Genomic DNA, 27,726 nt, shown 5'->3' on the forward strand with positions numbered 1-27,726 from the left:
GGTCCATCTTCAAGCCCAAAGCGTAGTAATAGGAGTTATGGATGAGGCATAATGACCAACAGAAAGGTGCAGAGAGGGAGAGGCCATCTTCAAACAGTGAGGGTCTTGCTTCTGGCAGCATTTAAGGAGAAGCCGAATGGTCACTGGAAAAGGGGCTTCGCAAAGTATTTCCACTGAACTCTAAGGCCATGAAAAGAAATGTACAACTTAAAGAGACAAAAATTCTTTAAGTTCCATACCAGAGGGTAAAGACGAGGTAATACAGTGTCTGGGTCCTATAGTTACATAAATCAAATGGAAGTTAGTGATTGCTTCTAAACTGTCACTGAAAATATGATTGAAAGGTTTATTGCAGACTAGGTATTTAAAATTTTTGCTTTGGTAATCATGAAGATGGTTGATACCCAAAAGGACAATGTTAGGAAATTCAACGGCTTTCAATAATGGAACTGGTTTAGGTTAAGAATTAGTGAGTTTGAGGGCTGGTAATTTTTGTGCTCTGATGTGCTCCAGAGACAAGGTTAGTGGGCTGAATTGTCAATAAACTGCAATCTGTTTTAAGATTTTCTTCGGTGTCTGGGTTATGTGGCCATGTGCGGGTCTTCATCTTCCCTGTGCTCAGACTCCGTTATCAACTCAATGAGGCCACCACCTCCCTGTCACGGAGTATGTATTAAAACATTCTGAACTCCTGAGATTAAGGCCAACTGCTACTGGGATTTTATTTATTCATAATTAACTAACTCTAAGCAGGTCAGGAACAAGTTATTAATGAGGAGAAAGGCAAATTCTGTCTGGGGCAAAATTTGCATACAATCTAAATGACTCTCCTAACTATGTAGGGTGGACGTGGGGGTCCCATGAGAAAAAACAAAAGATCATCTCTTAGCTTATCAGGTTTTTCCTTATCATGGTTAAAAACCTACTTAGATATTGATGATAAATTCATATACTTTTGGGGTGGGAGGTGGGAGGGGGATCCGGGATTGGGAGCTTGTATACACCCGTGGTGGATTCATGTCAATGTATGGCAAAACCAATATAGTATTGTAAAGTAAAATAAAGTAAAAAAAAATAAAAAATTAAAAAAAAATTCATATACTTCTAAAAAGACAAATATCCCTGAGATGAAGCAAATCTACCATTTGTTTAGGAGAAATGGTTGTTAGATTCCCTTCTTATAAAAAAGTAATTTGACCTCTTCCCCCTATCCCAAATCCCTGAGGCTTTGAAAGGATAAAGAAACCAATTTGGAGTTCTTTCAAAGGATTTATTTGCTACAGAATTGCCAGAGCCCACCAACAAGATGGACTCAGGATTTCTGTGTTTAAAACAATTTTGCTCACTGCTTTATTTTTACAAGAACTTCAACATTCAAAAGGCAATTCTTTTTGCCAGCATTCGGCATGCCTAGAAGAGGTTAGAAAAAGTTAGAATCTATAGAATTAGATGTCTAAAAATAGAAAAAATCCCAAACATTAAAAAATTCCTAATTTGGACAAGTCCTGAGTCGAAATCACATTCATCTGCAAAAAGAAGGGTTTTAGGTCAGAAATGTATTTTATAACTCCAGATCCTGACCTTGGACTTGACTGGTGAGGATTCTAGGAACTGTGTGAATGACAGGAGGGATGTCTTTCGTCTGGCCAATTCTGGCATGTGTCCTGGATTGTGAAGTTTTATAAATCTCTTTTAAACCCAAACTTCCTGGTTCTCTGATGTCGATTGTCTAAATCCGATTCTCAATACTTTTTTAAACAAATAAGCAAAAAATTTCCCTGCAAGATCACACACTTAAGAATTTGTTGCTTGTGTATAGATACAAAGAAACCAAGTATGAATGTGAATTAACAATTCAGTGATGGAGCCGTGAATCTCTGGATGGCTATATACATTGTAAGAAAAGTTCCTCGCTAGATCTGCACTTGCTGTGCACCCGAGATGACCATCCAGGCCAGGTTAACCTGAAGAGGGTGTGAACCCCAGCAGCTGCTCGATGGGTTTAAATCGCCACTCATCTGCCTCCAGCTCTTCTACCAAACCAGCTAGTTTTTCCATCCGAGCAACTTGCTGATCTGTAAAGAATCAAGGAGATAGTATTTATTAATTATACACCAAGCAGCAAGATGATGACTGATTTAAAAATAATTTCTAGAAAGATTTTCCCCCCTCAATATTCTAGTAATGGGGTCTTACCCTATGTTGTCAGAAGACTTAATCTTTTAATTTACATTTTATTTTTAATTGTAGGATAATTACTTAAGACAATCTTAAAAAAACAGTAGTACTTATCCTCCATGCCATTTGTGTACTAAATTTATGATTGGTATCCTAAGAATCTAGGGTTATAAGTAGTTAAGGTTCTGTGTTTCCACTGCAGGGGGGTAAGGTCCTGTATGCTACAAAAAGCAAACAAACCCGAAAAGCCAAAAACCTAGGGTTACAAGCAATTGCAGCTCCCCCTACCCCCGCCCACCCCAACATTATGTTCTCAGGGGAGAAATAGTCTGGTTTGGTGGTGGAACACAGTTCCCTGATGCATAAATGAAGATGGGTGAGGCATGATAGAATAGAAAAGGTGCTACCAGGATCTTCAAATCCAGATAGACCAAGAGGTATTACATACATATCTGAAGATGCAGACAGTGGTAACAATGGAGGACAACAGGAAAAGAAGGTTTCAGCAAGGAGTGGAAAAAGCAATACAAGAGGAGTAGGAAGCATTAACTCCCCTAGAAAACTAACCCCTCTGACTTAAAATTTGTCTTAATGTAACATTATCTGTGGATTAAGAACTGTAGAATGTTCTTATCTGCAGCCAATTTGGGAAGTCCACTTAAGTAGCCTTGCTGAGTTTTTGTTACAGAGCACTCTGACCTTTCTAAGTCCCCCTCTCCCACCCTCCCAGTTCCTAGTAAGTTCATTTTCATAGTTAAGTACACAGTACTCACGTGCTTACCATGTTTCACCTGTTTGAGCGTAGATGCCACTTGATAGCTGAAAACAGATTCACAGAGGAATCTCTCAGAGCCATCTAGAAACAGAAGAGGACAAGTTTTAATCTGCTCCAATCCATTTTAATCTAATGGCTTCTGATAAATGTAGTAAACACACCCTTTCTCCCTGCTTTTACATTCAGGGTCTAGTTTTCAGTGTTTACAAAGGGCTTCTGTTTCACTTGGAATTAACACTGCTGTGTTATAAAAGCTACTTCTATACCTAGAATGTTAAAATAGTCCCTCTACTTGTTCAAGAGTTTAAAAATAGTGTTAAAATAACAAAAACAAGAAACCCTAGTCTGATGTCCTGGTCAACACTTCTCCCATCCTAACTTGACAATTTCTTAATGTTCTCCTATTTTGTATGTCAAGCAAACACTGACAACTAACACATTTGGCCATGTGGCCCCGAACTTTCAAAATACAAAGGTACACCAAAACTCTTAATTGTTTTCATTCTAAATAGTAAAGTTGAAGAAAAATAGCTATTGTCAATATTTTGTATATCAAGTTATATCACAATGACCATCACAAAACACTGCTGGGAAATTTCATTCTGTAAACGCAAACTATAACCTTGATTTTCCAACTTAACTAGAACACTGCAATTTGGATGGTTATAAAAGTATGGTGCAATATCAGAACCTAGCATTGTAATGATGCCAAGAACTGGATACATGAAGGTAGCTAATTCAGTCACCCCAGTACTTGGAAGATGATTGTGAAACATAAGCTAGTTCATGTTATTCCTTATCAGGCAAGGGCTGATACAACAAAACATACTCCTAAAGACGCAGAACTCATGTAGGAAAATGTGACTTCAAGGAGTAGCAGAAACCATTCAGGGAAGGGATCTTATTGCAGAAATTCTAAAACAAATGAAGGGAGAGGACACAGCTGTCTTTTTTTAGGCGGCAGTTCATGCCAACACTGCTGGATGTCAAGCACTCACCCATCAATCACGGGTTGCTGCCGTCAGACAGCTATTAAGTGACAAGCAGACAGGACTAACATATTCTGGCTTCATGCTGAGTTTCACGCAAGGCAGACCTTATTTCAGAAGCTCATGATAAATAAGAAAAACCATAGATACTATATTCAAATAGCTTAAATATATGACCTAGAGGGCTTCTACTATTATCTTCAAAATTGTTTCAAAAATATAATTATTCCATACATAATATATATGAAATTATTATGTATTTATACACATATTATATATTATGTCAAAATATAATTTCATATAGTTATATAGACTTTATTATTCTTTAAATTCAACTTCTTTTCTAAATATTGTGTCATATGGGGATAGATCCCATTCCCTCCTCCCACTCCTATTCCTCTGGCAGAATGTAACTCATTTAAATCATCTAAACTGAGCAAAAATTTAATTTTCAACTATTGAATATTATACTGGCTGTCCAGTCTAAAGATCTAGGTAAGCCAATGATATTACTGAGTTTTTCAAATAAGGGAAATGGCCTGAAAATAACTATGAATCCCACTATGGGAAGAGGGGCTGTGTGAACATTTGACACCAGTGATGCAACTTATTATGCCTAATAAATTGTATAAGTATGCCAGCATTCATACCCTTGATTAAAGAATCAAATTATAACTTAAGTTTTATTTTAGGAAGAGCAAAGCATACAGAATTAGAGCTCTTCTCAGGTGGTTTGATCCTGAACTTGAGGATATCACACCAAGGCAGTGGGGATTCTGGCTGTAAGGACCAGGCCAAGATTTGTTTGCAAGCTCTTCAAAGTGCTGCCTCCCGCTCACATTTAATCACAGGTGTTATTAGGATAAATGCTTAAATTATAACATTTGCATATTTCCCTTGATAATGAACTTCAAAGCAAAAGGATGCGTAAACTAATCTTTCAGAAAGGCACCCGCATATCACTTTGCTGCTTTGTATGTCTATGGAACACATTTTTGCTGATTTGCAGCTCTGCATTAACCACAAAGTCCACTGCTTCTTGGCTACATCCTATTAGATGTGATATCTGTAACAATCTAAAGTCTGGAATTTCTCCAGAGAGGAGTCAGCCTGGGGCAATCTGTCTTCCATTTAGAAATTGTAATCAAACTCTTTGTAACACACCAAGTAGCAATACATCAGCTTTCCTCTTTAAGGGACAAGTAAAGGTTATAAATGGTGAAAAGTTCAGTAAATTGTCCAAATCTAACACCACTGTTAACTCCAATAAATAGGATGCTAACAAATTCATTTAAAAGACTTATTATCCCACAGCGGGAAAACAGGCAATGGCAGATAATTTATGCTCCGGTGGCGTACGATGCCACCAAAATTCAGCCATTTCAGGACTGGAAGGCAGTCTCCAATTTGCTTACTAATATCTGGGTGAGACAATCCTAGCCAAAGGCAGGGGAATGTTGAAAAGTCCTGTACAGTACACTGCGTATGTGAGGTGTCTTGATATCAGACAGCAGATACACAAAAAAGTTAATACACAAGGTTAAGTACAGGTTATTTCGGTTTATTATCCTAGACTTGGGAGGATGCAAGACCAAGTTGAACCTGTTAAGATAATAAACAGCACCTAATTGCTTTGTTCTTACTCTGAAGAGGCAACTCTTCCTACTCTATTTTCATACAGGCATATCTCAGAGATGTCATAGGCCTGGTTCCAGACCACTGCAATAAAGCAAATCACACTAATTTTTTAGTTTCCTATCGCATATAAAAGTTATGCTTATACCATGCTGTAGTCTGTTAAGTGTGCAATAGCATTATGTCTAAAAAAAAAGAATGTACATACCTTAATTAAAAAATACTGCTAAAAAAATGCTAACCATCATCAAACCTTCAAGGAAATGTAACCTTTTTGCTGGTGGAGGGTTTGAAATACTGTCAGCATTACCAAAATGTGACACAGAGATAGGCAATGAGTAAATGCTGTTGAAAAAATGCCACCAACATACTTGTTCAAGGCAAGGTTGACCAAACCTTCAATCTGTAAAATACATGGTATCAGCAAAGCCCAACAAAACAAGGTATGCCTGTATTCCATTAAAGTTCCGTAAGAAAAATGGTCAGGTACATGTGCATTAGATTACTTGCATAATAGTATCACCTATAAACATAGTAGGATGAGGTAACCAAATCTACCATCCCTTTTAATTCACATTTAAGGGTACCCTTTTCAATTTAACATTTTTCACTTGACTCAGGATAGTTCAAGGGCTGCCACCTCTAAGTTTTCATAGGTTGTCCTTAAATGTAAATAGCTTTAAAGTATAGGTGAAACTTTAAACCTAAGGAAGAAAACCCAAACTGGGCACTGCAAATTTAAACTTAAATTCATTCTACAGTAGAAAGGCAACATAGTCCCCCATGAAGCATACTGAGATGGAATAAAAGTGGACAGAAGTATCACTCGTTAGAACATCAACATTTAGACTAATCTCAGAAGCCTTTCTTCTTTAATGTTTCCAAGAAATCTGGTGTACACTGACAAAGAATGCTGACAGCTCTGAGACCATGGAGGTACTGCTGTATTAAATTCCTCCTGTAGCTAGACTTTAAATGACTTTAATCTTAGGGTTCATTGTTAAATAAGGATTCCTTTTCTGCTGCCATAAAACTCATTAAGCAATTTAAGTGCCTCCAACTTTTGATTTGTTTTGGGAGAAACTTCCTAATACCAGGTCTCTGAAGCATATAACTTATGTCATAATTTATTTTTAGTGCCAAATATGGTAAACAAGGCCCTAGATGTTCACTACCTCCAGACTCAGTGATGTTAGCTTGAGTATTCAGTTAACATAATTGAAGAAAACAAAAGGGCATAGACAGAAGTATCAGTACATACACCTCATGTATCACTAACTACAATATCTGGTTGTTTACTTCACCAATCATGATTTGAACCAATTCTAAAAAGTCTTCCTATGATTAGTCCCAGTCTCCGCTATGGTCCCAGTCTTCCTGTGTTTTCCTGTCACAAGTGATACTTCTGTCTGCATTGGCTTAATCCAAACCTCTGCTTTTTATTATACCTGATATAAATGAAGACCACCCCCCAAAAGCTGACTCTTAACTACAGTCTGTGCCTTTCTCAGATATTTCCAGATTAATTTTTAAGTATATTTACTGAAATTTGCAATATTTAAAGCAAAACGGATCAATATACAATTAAGCACAGATGTGCTTGAATCAAGTAGATTTTGAATCTTTAATAGGTTCTTTGCTGATTTTTTTCGAAGTATGAAGAATAGTTTAATAGTTAAGGGCCACTTTCGTGAGAATCCCCTGGATGTTGGTCAAAATGGAGATTCTTATGCTATAACCTAGACTAATTTGGAATCTCTAGGTGAGCCAGAAATGTGCATTTTAAATCAGCTCTTCAGGAGATTTTAATGTTCTCTATTAAGTATTTATTGGTCCATCTCCTAAAGTGACATGTACCTGATGAATTCTAGGTACTAAAGTTGTTTCATGCTTATAGCCTGTGCCCTGATCTTGGCCAGCCAGTTTGCAAATGTGTGCTGAATAAGATAGGGGATGATTTGATGCACATCCAGCTCCAGTGCTTGAGAAACCACACCGCACTGTCCTGCAGTGGGCCATGTAAGAATAGTAGATTGGTTTTTATTTTCTCTCAGAATCTCTTCATCTATCTGTAGGTCAATTATATTAGAAAAAATATATATGAAACCTACTAACCATAGGGAAGCCGACTGGTGCCAGGATAAAGCAAACTGGAGCAGGAGTTTAATGGAATTCCTGGTCCAAGTGCTGACTGTGTCTTTTCACATGGTCAAATCACTTTATCTTTTCTGGGTCTAAATAACTCTAAATGACCTCCATGATTTCCAAAGTCTTTTTCAGCTCCAAAACCCTAATTCTGGAGAAAGATTTGTGTTTTAAAGATATTTTGAAATGAGGACAAGAGATGAAATGTAGAGCTGAAATCAGGACAAACTCGTAACTAATCCACTTAATAGCTTCTTTACAATTAATATTCACTGCAGGTCTGAATCCAATTATTCAGCAAAGAGCAGCATGAGATCACCTTCCAACATCTCTCCAGCTCCTTTGGGGTAGGTGAAAAGGGCTTTCCGTGGTGGGGCAAGGTCTGAGACACTGAAACCAGATCCGGTGACAGAACTTCCACTGACCCCACCAGCTGAGGAGGAGGATGAAGAGGCAGCCATTTCCTCTCTAGCAGAATTCTCACTTCACTACAGAGAAAGAAAAACAGCAAATTGGCAGTTTATGGAAGTGAGACCGACAACATTTCATTCCAGCTACCATGAAAGCCAGCATGCAGTTTAGTCAAGAATTAGTTCCAAATTTTCTACCCTCTGTGCTCCCACGATCTTTTAAGGCTCCTTGGGCCAAAATGCCACTCAGGATTTTAAGTGAAAATATGTTTATTCTTAGTTTTTCTACATAAAACACTACTTCCTACCATTAGCAAACTGTTTATGTCATTTGGGATTGACTGTGGGTGATTTATGGGTTATGAAAGGGTGATATGGCAGTGCCAAGGCAGCAATTTGACTGAGGAAATAAATTATATGAGGATAAAACAACCATGCCTCATGGGACAGTTTGTCTTGGATACATCCTGACCAAGCCACACCAAGAAATTCACTTATAAAATTTTCCAAATAAAATTCCAGAATAACACTGTGTTCTGTTCCCAAGGAAGGGGAATGGTTAGGAAATACATATTGGCCCTTTCATTAAATTAAAAAAAATTTTTTCATCCAAATGTAATACCCAAATTGATCACTTGGTGGTGTCCCAAAACTGGAACAAAATAGTTCAAGAATGATCTTAGAATCACGGCTTATTAGGAATTAGAGGGGCTGTGAGTGTTTAATACTATATCAAATTAAAAAATCAAAAGGTCCAAACGTAAATGAGAAAATCTGTACCAAATATATGTCTCCTTTAAAAAGTTCAAAACAAAATAGCAGCTTACACTACACATTTACAGAAGATTCCAAAAGGTTTATGTTTTCTATAGAAAAAGAACAGTCTTCTTTCAAACTCATAACTATCATTCAAGACATAGAACAGCCAGGGTTGAAAAGTGGAGTGCAGAATTAGCAACAACTTTAACACATATTAAAGTAATTTGAGTGTGGCTCAGAGGTTAAAGCGTCTGCCTGGGTTCAATCCCTGGGTCTGGAAGATCCCCTGGAGAAGGAAATGGCAACCCACTCCAGTATTCTTGCCTGGAGAATCCCACGGACAGGGGAGCTTGGTGGGCTACAGTCCACGGGGTGGCAAAGAGTCGGACATGACTGAGAGACTTCACTTTCACTTAACACATATAAGCAGTTTTCTGCTGAGATGGAAAGATTACCTAAGTAATTTTTAGCTTTAAAGATTTAGGTTAAATTTTGAATGCCACCAGCAGGTGGTAACCAAAGTTAAAGTGAAACTCACAATAAACGCTAGTTTGGAAGTGCTCTATAAAGGCAGGCATTCTGATCACCAAGACCAAACATTATGCTTGGCTTATACCAATTAGCTGTTGATTTAAATGTTTGCTAAATGAGTTGACATTTCACAGGAACCACAAGATTCCTTAAAGACCATCTAATCCAATCCCCCCATTTTGCACACAGGCATACAGACTTCAGCTTATTTGTTGTGCCATTTTTTAAGCAATGGCTTTATTGCATTGTTATGTGCTATATGGGCTTCCCCGGTGGCTCAGTGGTAAAGAATCCACTTGTCAATGCAGGAGACATGGGCTCGATCCCTGGGTTGGGAAGATCCCCTGGAGAAGGAAATGGAAACCGACTCCTGTATTTCTGCCTGGGATCCCATGGGGACACAGGAGCCTAGTGGGCTATAGTCCTAGGGTTGCCAAGAGTCAGACACGACAGAGCAACTAAACAACATGTACTCTGTGACAGGTGAAACAGCACACTGATTAAGAGCTCACTCTGAAGCCTCTTGGCCCAGGTTCACGTCCTGGCTTTGTTACTTGCCGTCTGATTCGGGACAAATCACTCCACCTCTCTGCTCCTCAGCTGTCTCATCTATAGAATGCAGATAATGATAGTACCTACACCAGAGGTGTCAGGAAGGTTAACATAACTAAAGCATTTGGAACACTCATAGGCACAGTAAACAACAGCTATCCAAAACTACCAATGAATATTTAGTCCTGAATCTTTTTTTTTTTCCCCTGCAGATTCCAATTTTTCATACTTAGTATGTTTCAACACACTCATGGGAAAAGTCTTAATTCTCTCCATTTGACACAGAGTGTGAATGTCAAATGTCTCTTAGAATGGAAAGTGCATGCTCAAGAAGAGGGAAAATGCACCCCATTCTTTCATTTTAAGGTTAATGATCTTAGGAAGAACCCTTTTCTTAGGAAAAGGGGAAGGAATTGTCTTTTTACTCTCAAGGCCTAGCACAGAACCTGGATTAGTGTTTCCTGAATGAACAAGGAACAAATGACAGAACACAGGGCTAACAGGGGATAGAAAAGTTTGATGTCAGGAGGGTTGGTCCATGATTGGTTTTTTCTCCCTCATTCTGTAGATCTGTTTACACAACTGTTTTTCCAATTAGGCTGCCAAGCCCAAGGTAGGTGCTCAGTAACATTTTGTTGAATATTTAAATACTAATGATGAAATAAGCTGGGACTTGACCCAATAAGGGAAGCTGGAACTATTGGCAGTAGAGATTCTTACAGGAGAGCAGAGATACTGCATGGTTGTGTTCAGTGACAGGATGATCAACACATTTACTTCATGCATGACAGGGATGACCTCGCATTCATAAACCACTTTCCTTCCTAGCAGATACATGCTTATATTCTTGAAAAGAATCCTTTTTAAAAAGTCTCCTTATCAAAAAGACAAGCAATCATTAAACTCCATCATCAGAAATCATTCCAAATAGCTGGATTACCAATCAAAAAGGTGCTGCAGCTAAAAATAGCTTGGGTAGAAAGGGGCTGAAGAGGGGATGGGTCAGAATGTCAGGTGTTCCCAAGCTAACTCCAAGCCATGACCCCGCAGCCACCCAGACCTCCATCTCACCCCACCTCCCCGGTCTCCAGGGGGCGACTCCACTGGCGCCATCCCACTGCGCAGGCGCCATCGCTTGGCCCGCATGCGCAATTGTCTCGTGCGGCCTGAGGAAATTTCCTCTTACACGCCCACTGCGGCAGGCTCCAGTTCCTCCTCCTCCTTTCTCCACTTTACTAGTCCCTTCAGGTAGGATCCCAGGGATCAGCTCCCTTTCCAGCAAGCTCCCGAGGGTCCCTGAGCCCTCGACCACTTACCTCAGCTGCTTTGGCACTTTACAGCCCCGCCCCCAACTGCAGCGGCTGTGGTTTCTACGACGAGGGCGGCGGCGTGCTCGCGCCCGTGCGGAGGGAGCCCGCGGCGGCCGCGGCGTGCGCGCGCCAGTGCGATGGTGGGCGTGGCCGGGGCGGAGAGCCACGGAGACCCGGTTCTGGAAGAGACCTTCTGGGTCCTTCGTCTGCTGTCACTGCAGCGGTTTTCCTACCACCGCGGAGTCCTTCTCTGTTCGCTTGCTTTGACGTACTGGGGTTGATTTTTGCTCGCTTTTATGATTCAGGGTTTCATCTTCGCTCTCGGACCTTGTAGGCCTTCTGCTTTCCTCTGTCTCTCCAAACCACCACGGAGCAGGATTAAATTGGCTATTCCCCCATCCTTCTTCCTGAGTAGTCTTGTAGCCCAGGGCCTTATAGGAAAGGCAGATGGAGGGTTTGCTATCTCTGAGACAACCCTCTCTTCCACAGCTCAGTTTGAGGACCTACCTTGACATTGAAGTCTACTTTTGTGGCGAGCCTTTTTTTTTTTTTTTTTTCTTTGAGAGGTCCTGGGGAATTGAGTATTAGGGTGTAATGTCATTAAAGTATTGCTAGTTATGCCTCCTCTTTCGATGTTCAAGTCTGTTTACCTTGTATATTGTTGTTTCTCACAACACGAAACTAACTCATTGGTTCTGTAAGCAGATTACCAATGAATGAAAGCGATTTACTTCCTGAGGTTAGATTGAGCATTAGTGTGTTTAGTAAGGATTGATCTTTTTGGAGGGGGACTGCTTAAGTTATCTTGGGTTTCAAGACCATGTACCATAAGTGGTAGGAACCTTGGTTAAACGTAACCAGAGCTACCCCTAAGAAGCTTTGCTTCCTAAATTGTTAATTCATTAAGTGGTGACTAGAAACTTGGTTTCTCCCTGAGTGATGTACAGTTTTTGGCAGTGACTATAGAAACTGAATTCCTTCCCTCAGCAATGTGTTAGTTTGAAGAACCATGTTGGTTAAGTCATGTTTTAACTTTGTTTTAATAGGCAACTGGATCTAATTGTTGAGTATGTATTTCTAGCACCTGTAAAAGTAGTTAAGGATTTTTTTGTCCTCCCCTTGAGGATAAATGTATTCAGTTCAGTTCAGTTCAGTTCAGTTCAGTTGCTCAGTCGTATCCAACTCTTTGCAACCCCATGAATCGCAGCACACCAGGCATATCCCTAATTCTCTTAACTGTCATACTGGATAAGAGGGTGAGACACTTCACAAATGTTCAGATAAGCACAGAGGTTGAATTTTACTCCTTTTAGGTTAAAGTAATGAAGAGACCTCTAGTCTCTCTTCCAAAGTCATGGACAGGCTTAGTATCTTATAATCACTTTTTTTGAGGAATGCTGAATAGTTTGCAAATTACTGTCTTGAGTGTGCCAGAAGTGGAATAGTGTAGTGGAAAATGCAGCAATTGACTTAATAAAACAGCTTCTAGATAGGGGAAATCTAGTGGAAACAGTAATGCTTTTGCTTAGGATGGACTATAAACTGATGCCCAATTCTCTCCTTGTAGGCCTGTGTAAAGACCCACATAATCATGGAAATTCTGCGTCCACAGCTTATAAAAATTGGTGGACGGGTTTATAGGAAGAATCCCATCCAAGAACAGACTTATCAACATGAAGAAGAAGATGATGACTATTACCAAGGTAATCTTAGTTGCTTTTGGGTCAGATTAGAAGTACAATGTTATCCGTATTGTAGAAGCAATTCTTTGTTTCAGTGTTTCTGTGAGAGCACTGAAATTTGACTTGTTTGGCCTCTCACAGCTCCCTTGTTGATTCTGAGTGGGCTGGTGAGTTTGTTTGAGGAGGTGTTCTCAGTTCATAAGTTAAGTTGTGTCTCAGATTTGTGCAGAGGCTTAAATGTAATAAGGGGTAATTTTAGTTAGCTATTAATATTAACAATTGTCTCTGGCAAAATTAAGTTCTTTTATCTGTAAAGCTATGAACTAGTTTTTATAAATTGTTGAAATAAATGAACATACGCCCAATATTAACTGTTATTGTTGTGTCATAATTCTTTTCTTCTCTGCAGTCATATTCAGGCAGTTTCAAATATACAACCATCGTGGCTGTTTCCCTTCAGCCCTGGGGCCTTGAGCTCTTATTTCAGCCTCCTGTTTTCTCTTTGTCTTGGCTGTATGGAGTAAATTCTCCAGTATCACTCCTACCTACCTCATTCACTGAAGTGATTTTGTGTCCTAATACTGAAAACCACTGAGTTGTACATTTTAAGAGGATGAATTTTATGTGAATTATGTCTCCGTAAAATAGTACACAAGATTTATTTCTGGGAGAAAACAATTAAATAGTGGTATGTAGATACTCCTTTTCCAAGGTTCCAAGATTGGAAGATTTAAAATAGTCATGTGTTTTTATTCTTTATTTTTTTGTCTAAGAGCAGGTGAGGAGGAACGTTGGAGCAGTGTTCTGCAGTGTAAAGTGTATGGCTGTTCTTTTTGTGTGTGTATTGCTTTTCTTTAAACCTCAAGAATGGCTGGACAGCTGAGGAGAAGAAAGACTGTTGTCCACAGAGCAACAGCTCTGAGTGAGATGTTATGATTTCTGTACAGGCCTCATGGAGTGTGCAGAAGAGCCCTGTGAAACCTACGAGGTGGTGCAGACCCCACAAGGTTTCCGATGTACCGTGAAGGCCCCGAGCCTCCTCTACAAGTGAGTGATGCCCCTTGGCAGCTTCATGGGAAGGCACTTCCAGGAAACTTAGAAGGAAGCTGATTCTTCTCCTTTCCACACTTATTACAGTACTTATTAGTGACAAAATGGTTTAGTGTTTAACATCCTAGAATTTCTAAAGACTAATTGCAGATCAGTTTCATCATTCCATATACATCACCAAGTCCTGTTGATTTTGCCTCTTAAGTATCTTTTGAATCTACCACTTACTTTTTCTTTATAGCCATTCTGCTACCTCTTCTGTGAATTATTTCAAATAGCCTACTTACTGGTCTCTCCACACTGATTGTTGCTCTCTTCCAATCAGTTCTTCACATTGAGGGTGGAATGATCTTTTTAAAAGGAAAATCTGATTATTTTATTACCTTTGCTTGAAATCCATTAACATTCTTCCCTGGAAGATGGAATTTTATTCCATTAGAGCAGTGGCCAAAATCTTGAACATGACTTAGCCAGCCCTGCATTTTTCAGTTTCAGCTCACACCACTCTTTCCCTGGATTTGCACTTAAGGTTAACTGGTTTTCTTCAGTTCCTCAAATGTGCTTGGTTCCTTCCTACCTTCTAGCTTTGGCATATACTGTTCCCTTTCCTTACATTACCTAGTTGTTAATATATTCTCCTTCCTTAGGGAAGCTTGTTTTGACACCAGCATCCCCATCCACCACATTGATTACCATAGTATATGTTTTCACAACACCACTACTTTTCCTTTATAGCATTTCTCAAGCCTAATGTTTATATTTATTTGTCAGCTATTTGATGTTTCTTCCGCTAGACAGGAAACTACTTGAAGGCAGGAATGTGTCTGTTCTGTTGTCCTCCAGTTCTTGTCAAAGACTAAAATGCTTTTTCCGGAATCATCGTTAGTTTTAAATTGCTTGGAAGCTTTGTGATCATTTCAGTCTGTGCCTGCTTGCCTTCATGTTGATCATATTCTGTCTCTTATTAACCACTAATATCTTTAGCTCATGTAGCTGGCTGGCTTCTTTTGGGCTTGCACCTCTGAAGATAGGATGGTCTAGGAAGTGATAGATTGTTTTTCTGTGTTGTACCAGATGAGTAAAGTCTGTCTGTACTTCTCTATGAGAGGAGGTCTCCAAATACAGAATCATACACCTTTAAGTTACAAGAGGCGAATAGTTGCATTTTTTTCACCTTGAGAATTTTCTGAAACACCTGTTGAGGATGAAGTTTCTCTCCTGGAATGGGACCAAATGAGAAACCAAATGCTAATCCTGACAGCTCACTTTCCTCCCAGGTTTCAGTCACATTTTCTTCTAAGAAATGTGATTTTAGAAAGCTGTGACTCAGATTCCTGGTAAAAATCAATGCAACATGTCTTCCTTAATGTATGAATTTGTTACTGCTAAGGTATGTAAAGATTCCTTAAATGTCTGATTCTAACCATATGACCTTTTGAATTTTATATATTCTAAATACTCATTTTGTTCCAGATGACTTGCATGTTAGATTAAGTATTGGTTCTGCTAAATCCTAATCAATAGACAATATTTACTAGGAAGACTTCTTTCTTTTTTCCTTTCTTCTTCCTTCCTTCTCTTCCTCTCTTCCTTCCTTTTGGTCTTATTGACAAATACATGGAAGATTTCTTTCTTAAGAATCATTTATGTAAGCTTATTTGGTCCAAGGAAGAAATTACTTGACCAAACTAACTTATAATCAAAGTCTAATAGTGGTGCACATGTCCACAGACGAGGTCTAATACTGTGGCTCTCAACTTCAGGTACACATTAGAATCACCTGGGGAGTTTTAAAAACTCTTAATACCTAGGTGTACCCCAGACCAGTTGAGTCTGAAATCTCTGGGAGTTGAACCCAGGCATTATTAGTTTTTATAGCTACCCAGGTGATTCCAGTGTGTAGCCAAGATTGAGAACCATTTGATCTGGCAAGAATTTCCACTTATACAATAAGGAGTCATCCTTTCACTGTTTATCTGTATGATTTTAGTGAATGCTTTAGACTTTCCCTGTAAACCTCTTTTGGGTCTGTCTGTACTCTTAACTGGAAGGATGCCATCATGAGTTTAATGAGGATGACATGGTCTTTACTGAGCTGTGTGCCAATCACTGAGAAGTCCTTTCATATATGATCACATTTAATCCTTACGACCAACCTTATGATACTTAGGTATTATTCACTCCATTTTTTTAAGTGAAGTAGTAGGCTAAGCGTGGTTAAATGACTTGGCCAAGGTTTGTTTGCTTCTAAAGCCTCTTTAACCTCAACCACTTCCCTTTCTAAGGTGCCTAGACTATTAATAACACTTTGAGCCAACTACTTTATGAGAGGTTTGTCCACTAGCCATGTGCTAACAAACAGGAACCTGACTGAAAATACCCCTTTATTGATAAGACCTGGAAAGGCAAAGGCTGAGGGAGTTGGTGTTAGCTCAACACAGAGAAAAACCACATGGAAACTGTGGAGTTCCAGTCTTCTTCTGAACATGTTTTATAAAAAGCTGGCTTACTACAATCAATCTTAATGGAAATAATCGGACTTGGTTATTCCATGTAAAAACAAGTACAGAATTTTAGGCATAGTCACCAATGCTGTAGTGTACTGTAATTGAAATCATCGAAGTCAAAATACTGTTGATGAGGAAGTTTTTTCTCTTAACTTTATGGTGCTGTGATGGTCTCTTAGTGCTTTATTTAGAGTCTGAAACTTTTCTCCTGGGAGTAAAGTAGTCTCATTTGCTTTGATCCATCTAATTACTATGGGTTCCAGGAGACAGCTTTGGATGGCCAGAATTATTTATACTAGGCGGCCTAAGTAAGTAATGTGAGCCAATAGATGATTGGAGTCAATAAAAGACAGTAGGAAGTGGCAGGGATTGTGATGAATTCATATTCCATTTTCAGAAATGAGCTCATGTTCCAGCCTATTTTTGCCATTGAGTAGTCAGATCTCCCAATTTTTTGAAAGAACTTAGAAATCAATATTTTTTAGGTGAAATTTCCCAAGTTTTAGGTGAAATCTCCCAAACAAGACATGTCTGTGTGTTTGAATTCAGCCTGAGGGTTACCTCTTTCTGTGCTTGCATCTGTCTTGGTTGGTGGACCCTGCTCTTTGCTAAGCTCTTTGCCATTATTTAATTAATGAAGGATAATTCCCTTAGGATGAACTCAAAATGTAGTTAATTTGCTCTCTAAGAGGGCAAGATTTTCCCCCTTCAAATTGTAGACCCATTCAAGTGTCCAATGAGACTATGCTAGCTTTTCTTTCACTTAACTGCAGACCCAGATTTTGAATCTAGTTTTGAGAAGCAAACAGGCATTGGGTTTAATTATTCTTTCTAGGCATTGAATTGGCTGTAGGACATGGTTTTGTCAGTGAATATAATGCAACATGTTCTATAAAGCTATATAATTTGTTATTTCCTCTGTGAAAACTGAGTTTGTACTGAAACACTCTTCTATGAGGGAGTATCTCTGGCCACATATGATTTAAATATGATGGAGTTCTTTATTCTGGTATATTTTGACTTACATTAATTAACTTTCTCTATATTATAGGCATATTGTTGGAAAGAGAGGGGACACTAGAAAGAAACTAGAAGTGGAAACCAAAACTTCTATTAGCATTCCTAAGCCTGGACAAGAAGGAGAAATTGGTGAGACTCTATATATGTTTGCAGTCACTTTTCTATGTGTATGGAATAATGTGACCCAACTGCAGTGTTTGATGATTATATTTTTTATGTGGTTCTGTAGCTGTTGTTCTTTTTATATCAGCATCAGTCTCTCAGATGAGGAAAGATGTACTTATACAGCCTTATCTTGATTTGAGTACCTGGGCCTTAATTTGGTACTTTACTACACACTGATGGAATAAAGCTTCCAGATTTTATTGTGGACTAGGAGATTTCTTGTATGCTTCAGTAGCTTGAAATGGAGTTTGTGAATTATTTGAAGTTAGAATTAGAGAGAAAAAGTGAGATCAGCAAATTTGAAATGAAGCTCAGCCCTTTCCCTATTAGTTATCTTGTTTTTATCTTGCTTTGTAGACTAGGAAGGAAATTGTAAAAGTAATAATTAAAACGACAGCCTGATTCAAGTAAGTGTTCAGGTGAGGAAAAATAGTTTGGCAATAGAAACCATGTCAGAAAGTTCTGTACTAAAGCATCAATGTGAACCAAGTGCACAGACTTGTAAAGTGACTTTGAGTGAGGGGTACTGAAGGGACAGAATTTTTAAAACAGTAGGAATTTTTCAGCATCAAGTAAGTGCCGCAGCCTCCAATAATCCATTTTCCATAAACACTTGTGGATTGTATTAAGTTTTAGGAGAAAAAAATTATAAGTACTCTTCTTATTTTGTTCTATGTAAAAATAATCACTGTGGCAGATAAATAGCGGTTGACTTTAGAGTGCTGCTGTCCAGAAGAACTTTCCATGATGGTGAGTATGTTGTATATTTGCAGTATCCAAAGAGCCACTAGCCACTCGTGAGTACTTGAAAGGTGGCAAATGTGACTGAGGAACTGAATTTTAAATTCTATTTAATTTTAATTCATTTATCTTTTAATTTAACTGGTTGCATGTGGGGTCCTATTTTGGACAGTGGAGTGCTGGAGTTTTCCCCAGCCCCTTGGTAACGAGTAAACTCTAACTTCAGAACTTTAATGACATTTTTGAAGGACTCTCATTAAAATAGATATTTAGTTCATTAGAATTACTGTTTTTTTAAAAAAAATTTTGTGTCTTTCCTTAAGTGTTAAAGTTCAGGTTACAAATACTGAAGTAATTTTATTCATTGCATTAAAGCTTCTTTCTTTCTTTTTCTGATTTAAAAATTAATACATGCTTTCAAAAAGAAGAGCTTGTAGAAATTATATATAAAGTATAAAGAGAAATCTTTTATGTTATGAATTTCAGCCATAATTGTTGCTGACAGTTGAATCTGTTCCCCATTTTTTTCTATGCGTATAGTAACAGATGGCTAATGATTTTTATTTAGGTAAAAATTATAACATGCAATAAATGTGAAGACCTTAGCTGTTTTAAGATACTGGAGTCGTTCCAAAACTTATCCAGAAAAGGTTAGACAGGTTATTGACTTGAAAGCCAAAATATTTCAGTGTGAATAATAAGGGTGTTTAATTGTTAAAAGTAAGAATTTAGTGGAACTAATTTAATTGAAAAGCAAGAGGATAAACTGGCTTATTGGTCTTGAAGGGAAGTAAAGTATATAAAAAAATTGAATTTACTGGTTACAGTAAATTGGGTTCTGATGTGAAATCAAAACTGCAGTTGCATTGCTGTGGTATATGTTGTAATTAGTTGTTTTGCCTCTCCTAAATTAGAGAAACTAGAGAAGAAAATGATCTGGTAGGTTTCAGTTTGTCCTCTAGATAAGAATTTGGTCTAGTCTGTTCTGAAACCTCAGGCAATGGGATATAAGAATGAATTTTTTGTGCGTGTTTCAGCCGTATCCGACTCTTTGTGACCCCATGGACTGTATTTGGCCAGGCTCCTCTGTCCATGGGATTCTCCAGGCTTTTAAAATGATTTGTCATTTTAGTTACGCAGTTGGTTTTTATAAAGTTCCACATCAGTGCCTTTGTTTTCTTCCTCTGTATCTCTTGTTGTAGTCCTTAGACCCATGTCAAGTAAATTCTGGTCCTCTCAGATATTTGTAGTTTTAGAATATTTCTAACCTTATCATATTTGCTCTGTAGTTATTGTTTACTCAGCTTTGAATTTTTTTCTGGAAATAAGTCTGAGCACCTTTGACATGGCCTTAGCAGTTTTCTGTGTTTAAAAAAATGAAAACATCTTACTAGTCTTATTCTCTGCCAAACTACCTTCTTAGTGCACAAGGATAGATACAGTATTTTGTACTAAATTTTTATAGAACTAAACATAAACAGGAGTTTTAAGCTTCCCTCCCCTGCATACGTTTTTCTTTTAGTTTCTTACCATATTTTTTTCCTTGTGCAGAGATAATTATAATTTCTACTTTACTTTAATATTGTTCCAGTTTACCATTGAATCCTCCTTTGTAAGTATTTCTATGGCACATTATTTGAATGCCTGCTCAGACACTTCCCCTCACTGGACATTTGAATCTTTTGGATTCTCAAAGTGTTCTATTGAAAATAAAATTATATCATCAAAAAAATACCATGTCTCTACTTCTAAATTTTTTTGTGCATGCTTGCCAAGTCACTTCAGTTATACCTGACTCCTTGTGACCCCATGGACTGTAGCTGGCCAGGCTCCTTTCCTTTGTGCATGGGATCCTCCAGGCAAAAATAACTGGAGTGGGTTGCCATGCCCTCCTCCAGTGGTCTTCCTGACCCAGGGATTGAACCTGAGTCTTATGTCTCCTGCATTGACAGGTGGGTTCTTTACCACTTAGTGCCATTTGGGAAGCTCTCTTACATTTTTTGGTTATGACTTCTGTCAATTTTCTATTTAGGCAGTTTTTAGGCTTTCTGTTAACTCATTCACGTGTGCTTTGCCTGAGTGCTCAGTTGCTTAGTTGTGTTCGACTCTTTGTGACCCTATGGAATGTAGCCTGCCAGGCTGCTCTGTCCATGGGTTTCTCCAGGCAAGAATACTAGAGTGGGTAGCCATTTACTCCTCCAGGGAATCTTCCCGAATCAGGGATGAAACCAATGTCTCCTTAGTCTCCAGCATTGGCAGGCAGATCCTTTTATCATTGGAATCCCAGTTCATTCATAATTTACTTCTTTTCCCAGAAATTTCCATCTTGTTTCTTTACAACAAAATGGGTATGATAATTTCATTTTTATTTAAAAAAAATTAGGCTGTTCTTGTAGAAAATTTGAAATGCTTTAATGGGAAGTATTAGGACAAATAAATGGAATTATTTGTTTAACTTCTGCAGTTGCTTGGAAGGAACAAGCTTTGTGGTCTTGAAAGTATGTAGCAGATTTTGCTACTATTTAAGTTAATACTTCAGTATTTTATATCATATTCAGAAATCTGTCCTTTCCTCTTTAATAAATCCTCCGTTGAGATGCCAGTTTTGTTCATTGTTCCTATCTTCTGCATTTTCCTTCGTTTATGTTTTGAACCAAGCACTTGCCAGTTCTGGAACCTAGAGGTTTAATCTCTATTAAACAGAGGTTATGTAATCCTTAAATGATTTTTTTTTTTTCTTTACAGATTGTAGTATAAGATTTTGTGGTTTTTCCCCTTATTTTCATTTATATATAAAGACAGCCCAGATCAGAGAAGACCAAGTTACACTAAGGTGTGGAAATTTGATATCCATACATAATAATGCAGATATAGATAAACATTTTTACTTTCGCCTTGTATTTTTCATACAGTTAGGGTAGGATCATATATACTGTAGTAGACTCTGTTTTGCTCTTTTACTATAGCAAATCGTTAAAAATTTTGCCACAGTATTTTTTAAAATTGAGGTAAAATTCACATAACAGAAAACTACTTTTTTGTTCTTAATTTTTATTGTTTGAGTTTCTGTGTAACATATTGTTCTTTTTTAAAAAAGTGGTAGAATATACACAACATAAATTTGCCATTTAGACCACCTTAAAGTGTTGAATCGAGTGGCATTATTAGTACATTTACAGGCTTCCCTGGTAGCTCAGACTGTAAAGAATCTGCCTGCAATGCCTGGGTGGGGAAGATCCCCTGGAGTAGGAAACATTTACAGTGGCTCAACAACCACTGTCTGGTTCCAAAACATCTGTCAGCCAAAAAGGAAACTTCATATCCATTAACCAATCACTCACCATTCCTCACTACTCCCAAGATCTTTGTTACCACTAATCCGCTTTCTGTCTCTCTGAATTTGCCTGTTTAGATAGTTCCTATACGTGGAAGCATGCAATATGTGGTCTTTTGTGTCTGGCCTCTTTAACTTAGCATAATGTTTTCAAGATTCATCCATGTTTTTGCATGTATGATTACTTCACTCCCTTTTTTTCTTTTGCCAAATAGTATTTCAGTGTATGATAATACCTAATACCACGGTTTATTTATTTATTGATTGAAGGACAATTTGTGTTTTTCCACCTGTTGGCTGTTGTGAATAAAGCTGTTATGAACATTTGTACAAGTGGTTTTTTTTTTTTTTTTTTTTGAATACCTGCTTTTACTTCCTTTGAGTTTCTACCTAGGAGTGAAATTCCTGGGTCATGTGGTACTTCTCTGTTTAGTTTTCTATGGAACTGCCAGACTTCTACATATCAGCTGTACCATTTTACATTTATACTAGCAGGGTATGAGGGATTGCTTTGTAGCTTTTGAATTCATTTTCTTACTTCATCAGATGGTCTTAAGGTTAGTCTGTTTAAACCTCATTCTGCTTAGACTGGATTCATTAACAGCTTTCTTACCCTTGGTACTGTCTGCTGTTCAGAATTATGTACACATTCATGACAGTTTTGTTCCCCAGAGATGACAGTTTTAAGAGGTCACCTATTTTACAACCAGTTGATGGTCCTTGAGCGTGTTAATTTTTTTTTTTTTTTGCTTACAGTAATCACTGGCCAGCATCGAAGTGGTGTAATTTCAGCCCGAACTCGGATTGATGTTCTTCTGCTCACTTTTAGAAGAAAGCAGCCCTTCACTCACTTCCTTGCCTTTTTCCTCAATGAAGCTGAAGTTCAGGAGCGATTTCTGAAGTTCCAGGAGGAAGTCCTGGAGAAGTGCTCCATGGTAAGCAACAAATAGAACAAAATTAAAAGTTGAAAAAGTATAAGGGAGAGTACAAAAATGACTCATAATTCAGACAGTAAAAAGATACACATCTCTTCTCCCACTGAAAAAGGGAACCATTTCTGATGGTTTCTTTTAATTCTGAACTGAAAAAAATATCTACAGATGTATCAGCACATGAGTTTCCATGTATTACAGAAATATCCTCTAAAAGATGACACAGAAGGATCATCCTAATGTACCTACCATTCTCCATCTTGTGAGTGTGTTTTTATGCATTTTAACACATGTATAGATTTCTTAGCCACTTAACCACAATCAGGATACAGAACAGCTGTGCTTCCCCCAAAACTCCCTCACATTGTCTCTTAGAGTCACCTCTTCCTCACCCCAAACCTTGGCAATCACTGATCCCTTCTTGGTTACTATTAGCATCGTCTTTCCTGAGAATATACTATATGTGAGATTGTGGTTTTTTTTTCACTCAGTATAGTGGCTGAGTGGTGTGTTTCAGTAGTTTATCCTCTTTCATTGTTTCCAGTTTTTGGCAATTGTAAGTAGAACTACTATAAACATTTGTGTACAGGTTTTTATGTGAACATAGTTTTCATTTCTTTAAGTACCCAGGAATGGGATTGCTGGGATATATGGTGGGTGTATTTTTTTTTTTTTAATATTCCAAATGTGATGGGTTTATTTTATTTTACTCTGATGTAAAACCAAAGATTCTACTACCGTACAGAGACCAATATATTGTAAGGTCATGAACAAGTGGTGTGGGACATGCAGGACGTGATGGACAACTGGAGGGTCAGGTCATCTCCTTTGAACATGACACTACACTGTTGCTGAGGAACACTTTGAAAATAACACTGCGGAACTGAACTGAAACGTGGCACTAACGTGACAGCTTCCGGGCATGCCTTCAAGCACCTCCCTTAGGATGGACTCAGTACCTAAGCTTCAGTGTGGGGAGGAGTACAATTCTTGGGAAGAATAAAAAGTTCACACTTTTGAAATTTCACAGAAGAATTTTAAGGCCAAAACATAGTGGGTTCATTTCTCTTCATCTCCAGGGACAAAGCTGATGCTTTATTCAAAACTACATTAAGCTTCTAGTTCAAATCCCAGACCGACCTTGTGCCCTCCTGCATTGAAGTTCTTTCCATCTGTCAGAGCTGACAGGGTCAGTTTCACTCCTGGTCGAAGGGTCTGAGTGTAACCTAGTCCAGTCAGGCTGGCATTGTTTACTTTCACAGAGAGAGAAGTTCTGCAGTCCAGCTTGTACTTAGCAGTGATGCCGAAGCGGATGTTGTTACTGCCGGCTGTCCACACGGGGTTTATCGATGTTTCAGTCTTCTCATTCACTTTCTGGTAGATCGACCCTCCAAACTCAGTGCCATCATTCACGAGTGTGCAGCTGGAAGTCTGCGGCCTTGTAACCTAGGGGGAAATTATTCTGTGACAGTTTGGATTTGGCTGTGTCAAAACTCATCTGATAGCCAGCAAGCCAACCTTCAAAGGCCAAAACAGCCCAGCCATAGATGGTTGGTCGTGAAAAATCTATATCAACATTATTGCCAACACTGAAACAATCCCATTTATATGAGGCCTTCAATTTCCCACTCTTCTTTCCTGTGTTCAGTACAAATATAGTATCAAGAGTTAGTTTCAACCCTTCGGCCAACTTATTCTTCTGAGAGGTTTCTGTCCCAAGAGTATTGTCTGTGTTCCACTTCTGGGTGAAGGTCAGTCCATAGTTACAGATCTTGTATTTGGTCTCTAGGTTGCCTGATGCTTTCCCTGTATCAGTGTAAGCATGACCAGAAGTAGAAAATTCCACTCCACTACATGACTTGGTTCTCAGATCTATTTTGACCATGTCAAATCCATATCCTTTGTTGAAGACATCTTTGGCAGCCTTTCCTAGGTCACAATAAGTCGGTGTGTTGCAGTCAGTCTGAAGGTCTTCTTCGGACCAACGCCATCCGCGCCTGCACAGCCCCACACCCGCGGCGCCTGCGCTAGGTGTATTTTTAACTTCATAAGAAACTTCCAGACTGTTTTCAGAGTGCCTTTATTACCTTACACTCCCATCAGCAGCATAAGAGAATTCCAGCTGTTCTGGATCCTTACCAGTATCTGGTGGTGTTGGCAGTTTCATTTTAACCATTCTAATGAGTGTGTAGTGAGATCTTATGGTGGTTTTAATTTGCATTTCTTTAATGGCTAAAGATGTTGCACATCTTTTTATTGTGTGTTTTTTAACCATTCTTATATCTGCTTTGGAGAGGTGTTGACTTTTTTTTTTTAAGATTTATATTTTTATTTGTTTGATCGTGGTGGGTCTTTGTTGCTCATGTAGGCTTTCTGTAGTTGTGGTGAGCAGGGGCTACCCTTCGTTGCAGTGTGCGGGCTTCTCTTTGTCGTGGCTTCTCTTGTTGTTGCACAAGCTCTAGGTGTGTGGGCTTCAGTAGTTGCAGTGCATGGACTTAGTAGCTGTGGGATCTTCCTGGACCAGGCAAGGTGGATTCTTAACCACTGGGCCACAAGGGAAGCCCATGTTCACTTCTTATGCACAACTTAAAATTGTTTTCTTACTGCTGAGTTTTGAGAGTTCTTTTGTAAATGTTACACATGCAAGTCCTTTCAAGGATATGTGATTTCCAAACTTTTTTTCCCCAGGCTGTAACTTATCTCTTCATCCTCTTATCAGTGACTTTTATAGAGCAAAAGTTTTAAATTTTGATGAAGTCCAATTTATTAATTTTTCTTTTACGGATTGAACTTTTAATGTCGTATCTAAGAACTTTTTGCATAGCCCCAAGTCACAAAGATTTTCTCTTAGAATTTTTATGGGTTTGCTTTTTTACACTTAGATCTGTGATCTAGTTAATTTTTGTATTTGTTTAAGTTGTAAGGTTTAGGTCGAGGTTCATTTTTTTGCATATGGGTGTCCATACTGTGTTTTCTCAGTCTTGTAGTAAAGAGAGGAATAAAAGCATGTGGATGAAATAGAATGGTGGTTAGTATTTTTTTTGGTTCTTGAAACAGATGGGCCTACATCTGATTCTGAGTTCTTCAATCTGTATAGACTTGAACAAGTGAACCTCTCCAAATTTTTACAGCCTGCTTTGGAGAGTTGTAGGAAGAATTAAATGAGATAACATATAGTACTCAGCATGGTGCTGGATACATAGGAAACATTTAATAAAACGTAACTGCTATTCCTGATATTTTTATGACTGGTTAGGTTAAAAGTATTAGTATTACTTGGAGTATTCAGAGTAGATGAGCACTGTATTTGATAATTGTGGGCAAGGTCAGTGAAAATGATTTGGTGAGAGTTTTTGTAAGATCCTTTCTTCTTTTCCCTTTCCTTTCTCCATCTTGTCCATATTGCTCAAGCTGGATCTTAGGTATTAGGATAGAGTGAGATAAAGGTATCCGGATATAGAGGTATTAGAATCCAAGTACTTTTGTGGGACGGGGGTGACAGTTGATCAACTTGATTATTTAAGATGATAAGATACAGACTGGGCAAATGTGAGTAGATAGTACAGAACTGTATAATCTCAAAGTTTCTTACTTGGCATTTATATGCTTGAACAAAGGTACATCTATAAGTTCAGTACTCAAATACTATACATATGTGTGTATCCATGCATACGTATATGTGATTAGAAAGCCATCAGAATATTACTAATTGTCTTTAGTCAACCACCAGAGTATCTTTTTTCCCCTTAAAAATTTCATAGCAAGATGATTTCATTCTCAGTGGGAGTGGAGGGTAGGGTAGAAGAAGATCAGGAATACTGAAGTTTCAGTATAGTTTGGATAAATTTTGTGGGGGTCATGCTGGTAAGTTTTGGAGTTATTTTACCTTGTAAGCACCACTTATTGAAGCTTAATGATTATTTATTTTTTGAAATATTATAAATACCTGATATGTGACAAGCAGATTGTAATAAATTGGCCTTTTTCTTTCTCTTTCTCTCTCTATATGTGTGAATGTCTTTCACTTTTCTTTTGTTTCCTGGCACGGGCTGAAAAGGAATAAATATTGGAATGATTACTTTAACTCAGCTGGAATGAGATTGGCCCCTATGTGTATCATGCTGGCCTTAATCAGTCCCAAGTACTTCCTTCCTGCTCTCAGGGAGACTCCACACTGACATGTCTTCTTCCTGCTTTTAAATCAGATCTTGATAACAGCAGGGAAGTAAGCACAGCATAAAACAGCAAATAAGGAACCATTATCTACCTATTACATGGAAGAAAGTTTTACTGAATTTCATTCTAATGTTAGACTGATAAGCAGATGGCTATAAAACCATGCAGGCATTTTCCACTGGTACTCTGCTTTTATTTTTCCAACTGAGGAGAGTTCTTTTCTGGTAACTTGGAAGAATGTATACCTGTTCATTGAGATATCAGTTGTTTCCTGAAAGACCATGTGGCTCTCAGTCTTATTTTGATTCCTCTGACACTTATCTGACATCTCTGATGAGAATTTCTTCATCTCTAAAATAGGAGTGGTCTTAGCATTTTCTTCCTTATAAGAAAGAGATGACATCTCTTGGAATAAAGTTGGCTCATACATTAAAAAAATTTACATGTGTATGTATTATATATATTTACTAAAATTGTTACACACAGTATTTTTTAAATTACCTTTTTGGGTTTTTTTTTTTTTTTGGCTGTACATGGCTTTTGGTATCTCAGTTCCTTGACCGGGGTGGAACCAGGGCCATAGTAGTGAGAGTCCAGAATCCTAACCACTAGGCAACCATGGGCCTCCCTATCTTTTTGATTTAACAACATGTTTTGGGTCAATATATATAAATCTAATTGGTGCCTTTAGGTGCTGTAAGATCCTAGTCTATGTATGTACCGTAACTTATTTCATCAATCCCCTGCAATATACCACTAAAGGAAATTATTTCTATTACATAATGCTATAATGAACATTTTTGTAAATACATCTTTGTGTTTTTGGCTGACAGTT

General features: G+C 38.2%; 2 protein-coding genes and 1 pseudogene across 2 annotated transcripts in view; 1 reads left to right on the forward strand and 2 right to left on the reverse strand.

The window, feature by feature from the left end:
* Window positions 1-1,326: 1,326 nt before the first annotated feature.
* Window positions 1,327-11,396, reverse strand: ANAPC16 (anaphase promoting complex subunit 16). Its single transcript, XM_068981829.1, has 4 exons — window positions 11,291-11,396; window positions 8,042-8,210; window positions 2,960-3,034; window positions 1,327-2,075 (listed from the first exon to the last, which is right to left on the reverse strand). The coding sequence occupies exons 2-4, from the start codon at window positions 8,181-8,183 to the stop codon at window positions 1,960-1,962; spliced, it is 333 nt and encodes a 110-aa protein (XP_068837930.1). The 5' UTR covers window positions 8,184-8,210; window positions 11,291-11,396; the 3' UTR covers window positions 1,327-1,959.
* Window positions 11,176-27,726, forward strand: part of ASCC1 (activating signal cointegrator 1 complex subunit 1) — a 109,832-nt gene continuing 93,281 nt past the window's right edge. Inside the window, exons 1-5 of the mRNA XM_068981828.1 lie at window positions 11,176-11,222; window positions 12,852-12,987; window positions 13,914-14,013; window positions 17,575-17,672; window positions 22,540-22,718. Of these exons, the coding sequence (XP_068837929.1) occupies window positions 12,876-12,987; window positions 13,914-14,013; window positions 17,575-17,672; window positions 22,540-22,718 (489 nt within the window). The 5' untranslated portion in view covers window positions 11,176-11,222; window positions 12,852-12,875. The remainder of the gene's footprint in view (window positions 11,223-12,851; window positions 12,988-13,913; window positions 14,014-17,574; window positions 17,673-22,539; window positions 22,719-27,726) is intronic.
* LOC138087217 (voltage-dependent anion-selective channel protein 3 pseudogene) lies at window positions 23,826-24,629 on the reverse strand (annotated as a pseudogene).

The sequence above is a fragment of the Capricornis sumatraensis genome, chromosome 10 (assembly GCF_032405125.1).
Source record: "Capricornis sumatraensis isolate serow.1 chromosome 10, serow.2, whole genome shotgun sequence".
Classification (NCBI taxonomy): domain Eukaryota; kingdom Metazoa; phylum Chordata; class Mammalia; order Artiodactyla; family Bovidae; genus Capricornis; species Capricornis sumatraensis.

Coding starts and splice junctions, on each gene's coding strand:
- ANAPC16 (XM_068981829.1), bottom strand. CDS start 8,183: ATGGCTGCCTCTTCATCCTCCTCCTCAGCTGGTGGGGTCAGTGGAAGT. Junction 3,035..8,041: donor AGCTGGAGAGATGTTGGAAG/GTGATCTCATGC, acceptor TTCTGTTTCTAG/ATGGCTCTGAGAGATTCCTC. Junction 2,076..2,959: donor GCTCAAACAGGTGAAACATG/GTAAGCACGTGA, acceptor GATTCTTTACAG/ATCAGCAAGTTGCTCGGATG.